The sequence below is a fragment of the Heterodontus francisci genome, chromosome 41, assembly GCF_036365525.1.
Source record: "Heterodontus francisci isolate sHetFra1 chromosome 41, sHetFra1.hap1, whole genome shotgun sequence".
In the NCBI taxonomy this organism is placed as follows: domain Eukaryota; kingdom Metazoa; phylum Chordata; class Chondrichthyes; order Heterodontiformes; family Heterodontidae; genus Heterodontus; species Heterodontus francisci.
Window position 1 is genome coordinate 23,111,667 of NC_090411.1, and position 14,839 is coordinate 23,126,505.

Consider the following 14,839-nt stretch of genomic DNA (forward strand, 5'->3'; position numbering starts at 1 on the left):
CTGGTGATCACACTCACTCCAAGATGCTCCCACTGTGCACTAGAACTTTCAATATCTAGACTGCGTGGGAGTTCTGATGCAGGCATGTAATTGTTGAGCTGCACTAGTTGCTGTTTGTTGGGATTAAACTTGGACCAAAAATAGAAAATTTTGGAAACAGCAATACATTGGGTTGGGTAGCATCTGTGGAGAGCAGACAAGGTGACATTTCAGGGGTGGACCCATCATCACCTAGTGTATTATCTGATGAAATTTGAGATGTGGGCATTGTAATGTAACTAGAGTAATGAGGAATTGCTATATGCAGATATTGTATTATATAGGTTTTGCTGGTCATAACTATGTAGTAACAAGCCATTGAGTTAGTCCAGTTGGCTGATAGTTTAATTTTACTGGTCATGGAGCAAGTAGTTTGTGCACACATCTCCAGTCCTGAATGAGGGTTTAGGATTGTTTCTTTTTTTTTTAAACTCTGGGAAATGCTACTTCAGTCCTCAAAAAGCTCAAATGTGATAGAATTATTGGAGTTAATGAATGAAAAGTGACTGTCCTTTTTTGTAATTTTTTTCCATCCTCTCAATGATTCTTTAGTGACTTGTTGCCAGTTTTTTAAAAATGTAACCTCAGAACAAATTATATGTATTGTAATAAATTTTTTACCCCGAACTAATAATGAGTAAGAAGGTGTATATTAGCAAATAATGCATAGAGCCAGTTGAACAGCATATCCTTCTGTGCTTTCACAGTCTCCTGTGCAGTCTACTTTCTGATTTGTAACCTGTGCTGGAGAGGGTTATTGACCTGAGCAATACATCAGGGCCTCAAGAAGGCTTAGTTGATAGGAAATTAAATGAAATATTGCCTTGTCCAAAAAAAGGTACCCAGAACAAAACAGTCTTGTGCATATTAAGTGCAGGAACTCCTCCAGATTAAAGTTATTTTTAAAGTGAATGGTGGTGTGTTTTAACAATAATCAAGAGCAAACCACTACATTTTATAAAGTCAATTTCATGAAACTCTCATGTCAAAAGTTAATGCAGTGCTTTACAAACCTTCCAAAGGAGCACCCTGCACAGGTCAATAGCCTTGTACTGTAACATTACCCATGTCTTATCATAAAATACATAGTTACTAAAAGAATCATAGGCTGACCTAAGCTAAATTTAAAAAACTGTCAAAAGTCAAATCCACTAAACCACCAGCCTGTGGAAAAATCCCCATGTTATAAAGCATAATTGGACTTAACCCACAGAACTGTCAAAAGGATTGGGATTGGTTCTGTTGCAATTTTCCTTCTAAATAAGCAGTGTTAACTGAAAATGCTATGTTAGGAATTGATAACATCTTGAATTGTACTGAATCCTCCATTTCTAATTTGATCATTTTTGCAAAATAAAACTGATCCCACCTTGAACAAAACAACCATTTAAACAGTATTAGTTTGATTTAATATGCTCAGTAGCTTGCAAAGTATTAAAGTATCCCTTTTTAGTTGGGGCGGGAGGGTTTTGCACTGATTCTGTTTTGAGCTCATGCACTTATTCCGACTCCCAAAATGTTGCATCAAAACCTTCTTCCATTTTGAGGATTTTGGATGTTTGTACATTCATTGCTGCTCTGTGGTAACTGGATTTAGGTGGTAAGTCCCAATCTCTCCCTCTTGCCATGAATTATTTCTAGCCCTGACTTCATGTCTGAGGCAAAAATAAAATGTGCAATTTAAGCCAATGTAACAGTTGGATGCTGCTTGTGAGAGTGAAGTGGGGGATGAAATAAGATTTTCCACCCTATGACTTGTATTCCCAAAAAATTGTTGGAGTTTTCCCGATGGATTAAACTGATGAAAGGTTTAATTTTCACTGGGCTTTCACGCTATTCCATTCACAGGAAAATATACTATAATATTCAATATTGGTAGCACCTCAACGATTTTGATTTTTGACCTTTTTTAAATGAGTTTAGAATCCATGGGGGATGGGAAACAAAGAAAGACTGTTTTAAACAATATACACCTTCCAGTTCATTATTGCTATTATATAACGCCTAGGAGCATCTGTTGTAGTTTTATTATTGTTATCTATATTCTTTACGTGAGAATTTTCATGCAATCTGTGGTGTATTTGGCAATGAACTGGGAATGGACTGCTGAATATTCATGATGTGATGCCTAGTAATTGCTAATCTACCACAGTTCAATGTATTTTTTTAAATTCTTTGTAAGTTTGAATGATATCATCAGTGGTTAATGCACTTTTGGGGTTATCGCATGTGGCGGACCTAGAGTACTGGCAGAGGCCAGCTTCGAACCATTGTGGCTTTATTGTAAACTTTCTCTTTTTTTGGTGTAATGTTACTGAAATGAACTCAGCAGGTGGCGCTAGTTTTAAAATGAAGGAGAAGGAACAGTGCATTGTTCTGAATAATGCATGGGTTCTAACCATTCAGATTTTGCACATGTGACCATGGCGTTATATAATAAATATGGTAATCTTACTGTTGTGTGTTGTCAATGTGTTTTTGCAATACAAACATGAGCTTTTGAGAGCTGATGGGTTGACTATGTATGAAAACCACAAAAAATTAGTTATACAAGTGTTTTGTAATGGGATATGAGCTGCAATATATTTAATCCTTTACTTTACAGTGAAACTGACTTTCAAAACAAAATGTGGACTTTTTTTGAACAAATGAGCCTCATCAAATCTGGAAGGCTGATGACTCTTTAAATATTTCCCTCCTTGCTTCTCTCTAATCAATAACATATGTGAAGATTGTATTCTAATTAATATTAAATGTTTGGAGGCAGAATCAGGTGATGGAATAAAGTGCAAGACTTTCATTTGGATGATCAACGATGTGCGATTCTTGGGCACTGAGGCCTTGTGTTCGTCATACTCAATGGTCCAAAAAATTCAAAAATGTTTCAACTGAAATAGATATCAAGTATTTTTAGCCTAAACCGAACACAATGGCCAATAGTGTGGCTTTGAGTAACTCCTACTGTGGAATTGGGGACTGTATTGCCTGCCGACTCAGCTTTGATCGCATTCGTTCCTCCAGTCTGTTGTAGAGTTTACTGTACACTGTGGCTTTACTGTGAATGCTGTGTTCTATGTACCTCCTTGTGCGTCAATCAGCTCTTTTGTTTTCTGTTGTGTACATCCTGCTTGGTGTTGAATAGAATGTGATTCCATGGGGCCATTTATGCAGAGTCATTAGCGATTCCCAAATTCTGAATTTTTTTTTTGCCCACCCCCACCCCTCTGGTAGTAGCTTCTAATTTGTTTTAAGCAATAGATAGAGGTAAAGTATTCACTGACTGCATGCCAGAAGTGGAAAATTGGGATGAGGCTATCAGATTATATGCCTGAAAATGGTGTTTCTGAACAAAGTTCAGAACAAAGTTGTTTTTGAATTGAAAAGCCCATAATTCATTTGTCTCCATACTACCTAGTTCAAAGAAGTTTCGGTAACTCAATCCTTGGTTGCACATATATTCTGAATATCAAATTTGATGGAAGGTAGTTCACGTTCACTTGATGCATTGCAATAAAAAGATTGCAAACTGTGATTAAAAAGCCATTGTGGACTGACTGACCAGTGGAATTGGGTAACATTGACGCATTCCTGTAAGTGGCCCCAGTGAGAAAGCTGCATAGTGCATTGTGTTTAACTGTTCCCTCAGGCTTCAAGAGGATATGTCTTCTCTTCCTGTGTAGACTCTGCACTGTTGCGCTATAGTCTCCAAATACTGTCTATATTTAGTTTATCACTTGCACTTTAATCTGCTTTAACTCTGTCCCATCCCACCCACAGCTGGTTGTACTGTGTGTGGCTGTCACTTCGTGCTTTAATCTTGTCTATCCCAGTGCAGTCTGCATCCCATCTTGTGCTGCAACCTAGTCAGAGTGCTCTGTGTCACTATCGCCTGCTTTGTCACAATTTCAGTATAACAGCTGCATATCCATGATAAACTAAGCCTCAGAGTACAGTGTGTGATGTGTTGCTTTACACTGTCATGCTCTAATGCACTAATGCATTCTCTGTGTTGATTGTAATCCATACACCATGTAGACCCAGAGTGCTGAGGCTTCTGTATTGCAGTGTTTAGCTGTCGCCTCTTCAGTGACCAGTGGCCCCTATTCCAGTGTAAATCCAGTCAACACTGTAGCCTCAGTGGAACGATAAATGGAATTGCAGAATATATCTCTGTTCAAATAAATGAAGTTGTAACCCTTGTGGATTTTAAAGCCACTTATTTTCAAAGTGATTAATTGCTCTATAGATTTGGTTCCAAATATGCTTAATTGACAAACTCCTATTTGCAGTGAATGCTGGCAGCTTGTTTGCAATTTACAAGCTGAAGTCCCTTCTAATGATTAGCATCATCTTGCATATATCTTACCCTTCCCTACAAGTGCATCCTCCCCTCCCATTTTATCCTCTCAGCTAAGGGTGCTGTATATTACTGGGATATGGTTTGACATGCAAGTGGTTTGCTGGTAGCTTGTTTGATTGATGGGAGGTCATGAAACTCTAGGGCTCATCGCAGTCTAATCCTATCCTCATCCAGTGTCCGCACCCAAACATTTTTTTAATAAGAATCTTGGATGGTGCCTTTCCCCCCCCCCCCCCCCCTCCCCAATTTAGGGTCACAGGCATGTTATAGCACTACAGCTGAGGTTCACCAACTCAGCACAGATCATGCATCATTTTGTATGGACATAAATAAAATATATATTTCACCCATGAACAGCAAATTTAATTTTCCACAGAAGGATGCATTTCAGCCCATTATGCCTATGCCAGCCCTTTGAAAAAGCTATCCAATTAGTCCCATTTTGTCCTGCACTTTCCCCATAGCCCTGCAAACTTTTCCTTTTCAAGAATTTATCTGATTCCTTTTTGAAAATTACTACTTATTTGCTTCCACCACCTTTTCAGGCAGTACATTCCAGATTGCAACTTGCTACTGTTACGACCGAGGTGAGCACAGTTTATTCTAGTTCCACTTCTCCACGGGTCACAACATATATTTAAATTTTTCCCACATACAGTCAGTCACAGACTCTACTTTTCCCAGAATAAAACACACCAACCAGGTTTCTTTAATAAACAACAAAATTATAAGTTTATTATAAAACAAGTCTTAACCAGTCATGAAGTAAAGCATAAACACACAAATTGAAATATTACAGTTCCCTTTTTACCTTAGCCCCTCTCACTCACACTCAAACACACATACATATACCGGTTAACCAGAAAAATAAAAGGCATTGTTGTTTAGAGCTCTGTTACAGACAAAACAAATGGTTGAATACTTGCTCGTTCTTGAAGAAACAGCAGATGAGATATGTTATGTTCCAAAACTGGCATACAGTCTGGCCTCTGAGTACATGTAGACGGGTCACTGGGATCTTTTAGAACAGTTCTTTTCAGGCGGCATTGAGAATTAATTTAGCAGGCTTTTTTTCAAAGACAGGAGATGAGGTGAGTTGACACAGTGGACTTCTCAGGGTCTTTTAGAGAGGCGCTGGAAAGCTGAGCTGGGTTGTGGTCTTCTCTCCTTCCTTGGGAATGCTCTTCTCTCCTTGAAAATTCTCTTCTCTCCTTGGAAGTTCTTTCCTTTTTTATACAGTTCAACCCCCAACTCAAAACAATTCAAAATCAAAATTGACAACGGGAGGTCATACTTTTGAACTCCATCTAGCTTGACCTGTCACTTCTTCGTAAACAATTTCTCCAGGTGTCTAAAGTTCTCTCTTGTTTGAGCTGGAAGTTGGGTGGTTTTCCGGAAAGGCTTCTTGTTGCTGGAAGTCAGATGGCTTCCTGGAAAAGCTTGTTTTCCTCACAAGACCTCTCAGTCCCCCTTTTAAAAACATTTCCAGGGATTGTTTTTCAAAGCCAATTGGTCTTTACGTGACCCCCTTTGAAAACTCCAAAGTTTAACATTTCTTCAATCTTTCAAAAATAAATCCTCAAAAAATATATTTAACAAAACACAGAGGCACTTTAGTAACACTGCATTTAAAAAAATCTTCATGTCCCCTCAAAGTTAGTACATTGGGCTAATGGATTGTTGGCCTTGATGCTCATTGGGGATCAGGCTCAAAGACAGTGTTCCACTGATCTTTTGCACTTGCAATTCTTGGTTCACCATAGAGCTCTGCTCCTTTGATCAGTGAAAAGTTGAATGTCCTTTGACATTGTGTTTATAACACTTCATTGATCTTTCCACTATACACCTGACATATAAGTGGTTTCACAACTAATGGGTGACGGATTGCTGCCGGACTCCTAGACAGATCATACATTCTGATTTTCCCTGTGCCTGCCATGGAGTTAAATGAGTTGTTTCATGGTAGCAGTCATATCGGACAGAGAAAAACAACCAAGATCGTCTCGACCTTCTGCACTAAATGAACTTCCATCCCCTTCAGTTATTTGGCTGACATTCTAGAACAAATGCCCAATTCCCCATCCAGTTAGGGTTAATGTTTTTAAGCAATCTGTGCATTGTCATTCTTGACTATTGGAGCATTAAGCTTGGTGATCTAAATTCAAGAGTGAGAGGGGAAGAAAAGTATAGTACCTGGATTAATATAGAGATCTGAAGGACAGCCCTTGCCTGCAACCCCAAAATTATCAAAGCCAAACACAAAGGCTCCATTTGAGACCGAAGGGAAAATGCATAATAGCATTTCTATGGGTAATTTGTACCTCTGTTCTGCATCTAATCATCTGAGAAATGGAGGACTCTTCCTGCAACATGCACAGAGATCCACAAATTGTATGCCCACATAGTATATATGTAATAAGTCTATTACTGATTGTAATGAAAGCATATTGGTTAAGGGAATGCATAATTGTTGCAGTCAGGATTTCCTCTGTTCTTGAAAATTTCGCCTCCGTTTGCGCATTGCTTTTTATTGTATTTTTCCATTTCTCCTGGTGAACCCCCACACTTCTCTGTGGCTGGGAGGTTACAGACCATAGTTTCTTTCATGACCTTAGTGCTGCTGCTGCAGTGATGAGGTGTGAAGGGTCAGTCTTCTTGTAGGGACAAGGCTCAATTCCCTGCCCCCATACAATGCCCTACCTGGAAACTAGGTGGAGAATTGGTCAAATGTGTTCAATGTGGAATTAGCCTGTGGAATGTTGCAGTAGCAGTTTTTGTTGACTATCTGGATCAGAGGAATTATGCTCCTTTCACTATCAAAGTTGAATTCGCTGAAATCACTAATAAATGCAGTAGAATTGGTGTGATTGTCTTAATGCTATTTAGTACATTCCTGGTAAACGCACTCAGACATTTAGTTAAATATCAGTTATTCTCCTTGCTGTTCCCTGTGAGACCAGTTACTGTAACATCCAGTTCAACCAATATCATGATGCCTGGTGATCTATTATTAATAAACAGGCCATGTGTTAGAATTTGCTGCTATTTATCCCATTCCCAAACAATCCTCGGCACAGAAAACACCTATTAGAGGGAGATGGGGCAGGGGTGAGTTTCCACTGGGGTTCTCCTTGTTCTTTTCCCACCCCCCGCCCTCCCCAGGTTTTCTGTGCCTGTTCTTCCCAATTCATAGAGAATAATTGGGAGAACCCCTGTGGGAATTTATCTCTTGATGCTTCATTGTTCATTATCCCTGATTTTCTCAGCTTCCTGTGAATTCATTTTCCTCTTTTTTACAAACTTTTCTTCGCACTTTCAATTGTATGTAAAATATACGTCTTTATATAGTGCCTTTAATGTAGTAAACCTAATCAAGGCACTTCATAGTGTTATCAAACAAAATTAGGCATCAAGCCATATTACATGATGAGAGAGGTTTTAAGGAGCATCTTAAAGGAGGAGAGAGAGGCAGAGAGGTTTAGGGAGGGAATCCTGGAGCTTAGGGTTTTGGCAGGTGAAGGCATGGCTGCCAGTGATGAAGTCATGAAAATTGGAGATGCGCAAGAGGCCAAAATTGGAGGAGTGCAGAGATCTCGGGTGGTTGTAGGACTGAGGAATGATACAGAGGAGGGGAGGGGTGAGGCCATGAGTAGGATTTGAAAACCAGGATGAGAATTTTAAAATCGAGACGTTGCCAGACCTGGACAGTGTGTCTGTCAGTCAGCACAGTGGTGATGGATGAACAGGACTTGGTGCAAGTTAGGATACAGGTGCAAAGTTTTGGGAGAACTCATGTTTACGGATTGTGCAAGCCAGATCATCATTGGAATAGTCAAGTTTCGAGTACACAAAAGCATGGATGAGGGTTTCAGACAATGGCTTCGGTCTTCCATTTATTTAATTGGAGAAAATTTTTGCTCATCCAGTACAAGCTCTGCTTATAAATGACAGGCAGCGGAGGGGTTGAGAGAGAGGTAGTGGTGAGGTAAAGCTGGGTGTCGTCAGCGTACATAATGCCAATTTAAAAATACCTGATTGGGATCAAATCTAACCCCAATTATTAAAACAAGCACGTCTGAGTTTACTGCCAGTTGGTTTTAAAGAAATAAAATGTGTATCTGTTCATATTCCATAAAGGGCTATAAACACAACAGTACTGCAATTTACATCTACTTACACTTGTCTGAGTTTTCGTTTTATTCTTTTATGGGATGTGGGTGTCACTGGCAAGGCCAACATTTGTTGCCCATCCCTAATAGCCCTTGACAACTGAGTGGCTTGCTAAGCCGTTTCAGAGGGCAGTTAAGAGTCAACATTGTTGTGGGTCTGGAGTCACATGTAGGCCAGACCAGGCAAGGACAGCAGATTTCCTTCCCTAAAGGACATTAGTGAACATTAGTCAACGACAATTGATTAGTGTCAGTAATGGTGCTATGAAACTAGCTTTCAATTCCATATTTTTAGTAATTGAGTTTTTATTAACTAATTGTTTTAAATTCCACCAGCTGCCATGGTGGGATTTGAACCTGATGTTACCACTACGCCACTGTCTCTCCTGCATTAATTACATGTAGGCCTGTGTGAGCTTCGTTAGCTTGTGGTTCCAATTTAAATTCTAACCAGGATATCTGCACATTCAAGTCATTGCACAAGGTTTCCATGTCACTTCTGATCCACTGCTTGGTGGGGTTGATGGGGCTGTGACCTCCATCAACTGGATCTGGGTGGGGGCGGTGCTCTGACTTCTCTTGGTTGCAGCTGCTCAAACTTCAGGGAAAAAGTGGGCACTCCAGTTCTGGAGATTGGGTTACAAACAGAAAAACAGTTCGAATCCCACAGCTGCAAATGTGACCCAATGCTCTGCTTAATCCTTGGTCACACTTTAATCACCATCTCCCTAACAATCGACAGGTAAGACTTGTAGAACTATACGCACTCACCGTAAGTAGTCGGGATTTTTTTTAATGATTGACACAATCTGTTAATCAGTGTTAGTTTATGGAAGAATGAAACAGTCACTGAACTGGACCTTTAAAATGAACAATAGAAGATGGTGGGAAGCCACAGTGCAATTCACACCAGTCTCAGGTCTGTATGTTGTGACATGACCACATATTGATAATGTAGCCCATCGCGACTAGAGGAATGCCATCGCAAAACACAGCAGTTTTTTCTTTCAGAGTGCAAAGACAGGAGGAAGTGACATGGGACCTGTCATTGACCTGACTGGTGATGATGAAGATGAAGTGTCTGCACAAGGTACAGAGCTTTGCAATATTCTTCCTCCTTTAACAACTTTCTATATTTAGTGACCAGTGTAATGCAAGATCACTATATCACTCTACCTAAATCAGTTTTATTGTTAACTCCTGTGTTCAATAAAGTGCTCCATAGAGTCTACATGTCTCTCTTGGCTATCTGTTCAGCCCCTGACTTCAGTGCAGGATTTTAGAAGAGGAGGAGTAGCCTTAGTGCTTAAGGATTAAATAATTTCAGTGATATTTGGGCGGCACAGTGGCGCAGTGGTTAGCACTGCAGCCTCACAGCTCCAGGGACCCGGGTCCGATTCTGGGAACTGCCTGTGCGGAGTTTGCAAGTTCTCCCTGTGTCTGCGTGGTTTTCCTCCGGGTGCTCCGGTTTCCTCCCACATGCCAAAAGACTTGCAGGTTGATAGGTTAATTGGCCATCATAAATTGCCCCTAGTATAGGTAGGTGGTAGGGAAATATATAGGGATAGGTGGGGATGTGAAAAGAATACGGGATTAGTGTAGGATTAGTATAAATGGGTGGTTGATGGTCGGCACAGACTCGGTGGGCCGAAGGGCCTGTTTAAGTGCTGTATCTCTAAACTAAACTAAACTATATAGGATATATTGAGAGGAAAACAGGCAGTGGAGAATTTATGGGTAGAATTAAAAAATATAAAGGGATTTAAGATCATAATGGGAGTTGTGTATAGCCCCCTGGTATCAGCTGTGCAGCGGTAGATTGCATAAATACTGAGATTAGACAAGCATGCAGAAAAGGCAACGTGGTTTTAATGGGTGATTTTAACTTTCATATAGATTGTGATAAGCAGACTAGCACATCAGAATTAGTAAATTTGTTGAGTGTGTCTGGGATAGTTTTCTGCAACAGTATGTCCGAGAACCAGCAAGAGGAAATGCCAAATTAGATTCAGTAATGAACAATGAGTCAGATTTAGTTAACAGCCTAATGGTGCGTGAACACTTATCTGGCAATCATAATATGGTCAAATTCACTGTCGTGTTTGGAACTGAGAAATGCAAAACAACTATTAAAATTCTAGATTTATATGGCTGACTTCGATGCAATGAGACAGGCTGTCCACAGTAAACTGGGCAAGTTAACAGGTGAAAAGCCAAATTCAATGGGAGGTGTTCAAAAAAGAATGTAATGATACACAAGAAGTTTATACTCTTAAAGGGCGAGAGCTATATTTGCCCAAAAAATGGATGATCAAAAAGAGATGAGAGACAACATTAAACTAAAAGAAAAAGCTTTAAAAATGCAAATAAAGCACAGATCCTAGCAATGGGAAAGATACAAAGATCAGTAAAGGGTGACAAAAGAGATGGTAAGAGCTACAAAACGGGAGTCTGAAAAGAAACTTGCAAGGAATATCAAAATCAACAAAAAAAATGTACAATTATATTAGGAAATAGAAGGTGATCAAGAGCAATGTTGTGCCCCTTAACAACTGATAATGGTGATATTGTCAATGAAAATTAAGAAATGGTGGACACGTTGCATCTGTAAAGGATCAGTCGTGCCTGATAAACGTGACTGAATTTTTTGAAGCGCTGTCTAAAGTCGTGAACAGGAGAATGTCAATGAATGTTATTTATATGGACTTCCAGAAGGCATTTGATTATGTCCCTCTTAAGAGACTCTTAGATTAGATTAGAGATACAGCACTGAAACAGGCCCTTCGGCCCACCGAGTCTGTGCCGAACATCAACCACCCATTTATACTAATCCCATATTCCTACCAAACATCCCAACCTGTCCCTATATTTCCCTACCACCTACCTATACTAGTGACAATCTATAATGGCCAATTTACCTATCAACCTGCAAGTCTTTTGGCTTGTGGGAGGAAACCGGAGCACCCGGAGAAAACCCACGCAGACACAGGGAGAACTTGCAAACTCCACACAGGCAGTACCCGGAATCGAACCCGGGTCCCTGGAGCTGTGAGGCTGCGGTGCTAACCAGCTAAAGTTGAAGGCAAATTATTGACCTGGTTAGGAAATTGAGTGGCAGGAGACAGAGATTAGGGATAATGGACCGATACTCTAATTGGCAGATGGTGACTAGTGGTGTCCCACAAGGATGCATGTTGGGGTCTCAACTATTTACTGTATTTATTAACAACTTAGATGATGGGATAGAAAGCTACATATCCAAATTTGCTGATGACACAAAGATGGGCAGCATTGTAAGCAGTGTAGATGGGAGCATAAAATTACAAATTGATTGATTAAGTGAATGGACAAAACTGACAAATGGATTTCAATGGAGGCAAATGTGAGATTATCTTTTTTGGACCTAAAAAGATAGATCAGGGTTCTTTCTAAATGGTGAAAAGCTAGAAACAGTGGCAATTCAGAGACTTGGGCCAGAATTTTATGCCACCCCAGCGAGCCAGATGGTGATGGGGTGGCGTAAAATTGAGCGGGATGCTCCGGGAGGCCTTCCCGACCTGCTCCCGCCTCTGCCCCCCCTTTACGTAGGGTGGGGTGGGGCATAAAATGGGCCGCCCACCCCAGGCCAATCAAGGCCCATAAGTGGCTACTTCAGGGCTTTCGCCTGCCTCCACGGGGATTTTGCCCATGGCAAGCGGGCATGCTGGCGAGGTGAAAGGCCGCCCAGTGAAACCTGCCAGCTTCTCAGCGCACCGGAAGGGGCCCTGGCCACCACCCCCCCCCCCCCCCCCCCGGCTTTCCCAACTACCCCTAAGACCCAAGACACTCCCCTTCCCCACCCCCAAACGTCCACCCTTGCCTCGCCGGGGCCCGACCGATTATCCCCAGTGACGCAAACCAAACTTACCTGCATTCCTGGCTCCATGTCCTCGTCTGGGCTGCGGTCCCAGCAGTGGCCACCGCTCCCGGTGGACTAAGAGCTGCCAGCCCAATGATTAGCCGGCAGGTCATTGAGGCGGGATTTCCTCCCTCAAGCGGGTAGAAGTCTGCCTTGGAACAATTAAAGCCCGGGAACCCGTAAAATGTGGGACGGATCCCCGGGCTAGGCGGAAGCGGGTTCACCACCAACTTTAACGTTGGTGGCCAACTCCCATCTGTCCGACGTAAAATCCAACCCTTGGGGTGTCCTGGTACAAAGATCATTAAAATGTCATGAACAGGTACAACAAAGAATCAAATGGGGTAATGGAATGCTGGACTTTATATCTAGAAGACTGGAATACGAGTGGGTAGAAGTCAGGCTTCAGCAATACAAAGTCCTGGTTAGACCACACCTGGAGTTCAGTGAGCAGTTCTGGGCACCACACCTTAGGAAGGATATATTGGCTTGAAGGGAATGCAATGAAGGTTTACCAGAATGGTACCTGGACTCCAAATTACAAGGAGAAACAACAGAACCTAGGGAATGCCATGGAATTTAGAAGGTTAATGGGTGATTTGATTTAAGTTTGAGGTTTTCTGGAACAGATCGGGTTTAGTTTTAGTTTAGAGATACAGCACTGAAACAGGCCCTTAGGCCCACTGAGTCTGTGCCGACCATCAACCACTAATCCTACACTAATCCCATATTCCTACCACATTCCCACCTGTCCCTACATTTCCCTACCACCTATCTATACTAGGGGCAATTTTTAATGGCCAATTTACCTACCAACCTACGTCTTTTGGCTTGTGGGAGGAAACCGGAGCACCCGGAGAAAACCCACGCAGACACGGGGAGAACTTGCAAACTCCACACAGGCAGTACCCAGAATTGAACCCAGGTCGCTGGAGCTGTGAGGCTGCAGTGCTAACCACTGCGCCACTGTGCCGTAGTTAGGGTAGTTAGAGAGAAACTATTTTTGCCAGTTGGGAATTCTTGGCCTAGAGGGCACAGTGTAAAGATTAGAGCCAGACCTTTCAGGGGTGAAATTAGGAATTATTTCTACACTGTGTGGTGTAATTTTGGAACACTCTTCCCCAAATGTCAATTGATGCTAGCTCAGTTGTAAGTTTCAAATCTGAGATTGATGGATTTTTGTTATCCAGAGGTATTAAGTATGGGCTAATTAGCCATGATCTCATTGAATGGCTGGACAGGCTCAAGGGGTTAAATGATCTACTCCTGTTCCTGTGTTGATTAGAAGACCATTGAAAGCTGTTCAGCCTTTCATCAGTTTGCATGAAGGAAAAACAGCGATACAGCAGTATGAATTATGAGTTTATTTCCTGATTAGAATTTAGTAGTTAAACAATTGAAATAATCCTACAGTCAGTGAGGATTTAAAAAAAATTATACCAACCTGTTCATATCAGTTATTTGTTTTGAGTTATATCAGAAATTTCATGTGGTACGTTGGGATGAGTTATAGAAGGCAGTCTTAAATAAGATTTCAGCTTGGATATTGAAGACATAACCTCTTATATTCATTTAATAAGACTGTGAAAATGTACATACAGTAAACTGTTCTTTGCCTCTCTTTGGGTTGGCACTGTACTGTCAAAGGTTGATATTCTATTTTCTTGTCCAGCTGCCAGGAAAAACAATCAAGCTGTTAACCAAGGAACGACCCAGCTTCCAGTATCTTCACCCACTGTCCAACCGCAGATCAGACCTCCTGCAGCTCCCCAGGGAATCTCTCCACAGCAAACCTCAACACAGTCCCACTCGTCAGTGCCCCAAAATAGCCCGAGTACAGTTGGGCTAACTGTACAGACCACCAATGTGCACAGCGTATCAGCAGGTAGAGTACAAACAGGTACTGAAACCAATACTAATGATCAGTTTCCAATTATAGCCAATGGCAGAGTTGGGAAGGGTTGGGCCGGTGGTGGGGTGGGTGTTGGTGTGATACCTACCATCGTTACACTTCTGAAACCTGCAGATGATAATCTAGGATGACGTTTCAATGTAGTACTGAGGGGGTGTCTCACTGTCAAGACATGGCATCTTTTGGATAAGACATTAGCGGTGGCCGTAAAAGATCCCTTGGAATTACTTGAAGAGAAAAGGAGGTTCTCCCAAAGTCCTGTCCAATGTTTATCCCTCAACCAACATCATTAAAACAGACTATCTGGTCATTATCACACTGCTGTTTGCGGGAGCTTGCTGTGCACAAATTGGCTGGTACATTTCCCGCATTATAACACTGGCTGCACTTCAAAACTATTTCATTAGCTGTGAAGCTATGAAAGGCACTATAGAAATGAAAGTTCTTGACTTCTTTAACCT

General features: G+C 41.4%; 1 protein-coding gene across 4 annotated transcripts in view; it reads left to right on the plus strand.

Annotated features, from left to right (window-relative positions):
• LOC137353345 (activating transcription factor 7-interacting protein 1-like) overlaps positions 1-14,839 on the plus strand; it is a 212,556-nt gene that overhangs the window by 173,029 nt on the left and 24,688 nt on the right. For 3 of the 4 annotated variants that reach the window (XR_010969843.1, XM_068019510.1, XM_068019508.1), the window contains exons 14-15: positions 9,580-9,658; positions 14,139-14,366. Coding sequence is in view for 3 of the 4 variants with exons in the window: in XM_068019510.1 (XP_067875611.1) it covers positions 9,580-9,658; positions 14,139-14,366 (307 nt within the window). In the remaining variant the exon portion in view is untranslated. The remainder of the gene's footprint in view (positions 1-9,579; positions 9,659-14,138; positions 14,367-14,839) is intronic. The other variant, XM_068019511.1, reaches the window with a different exon arrangement.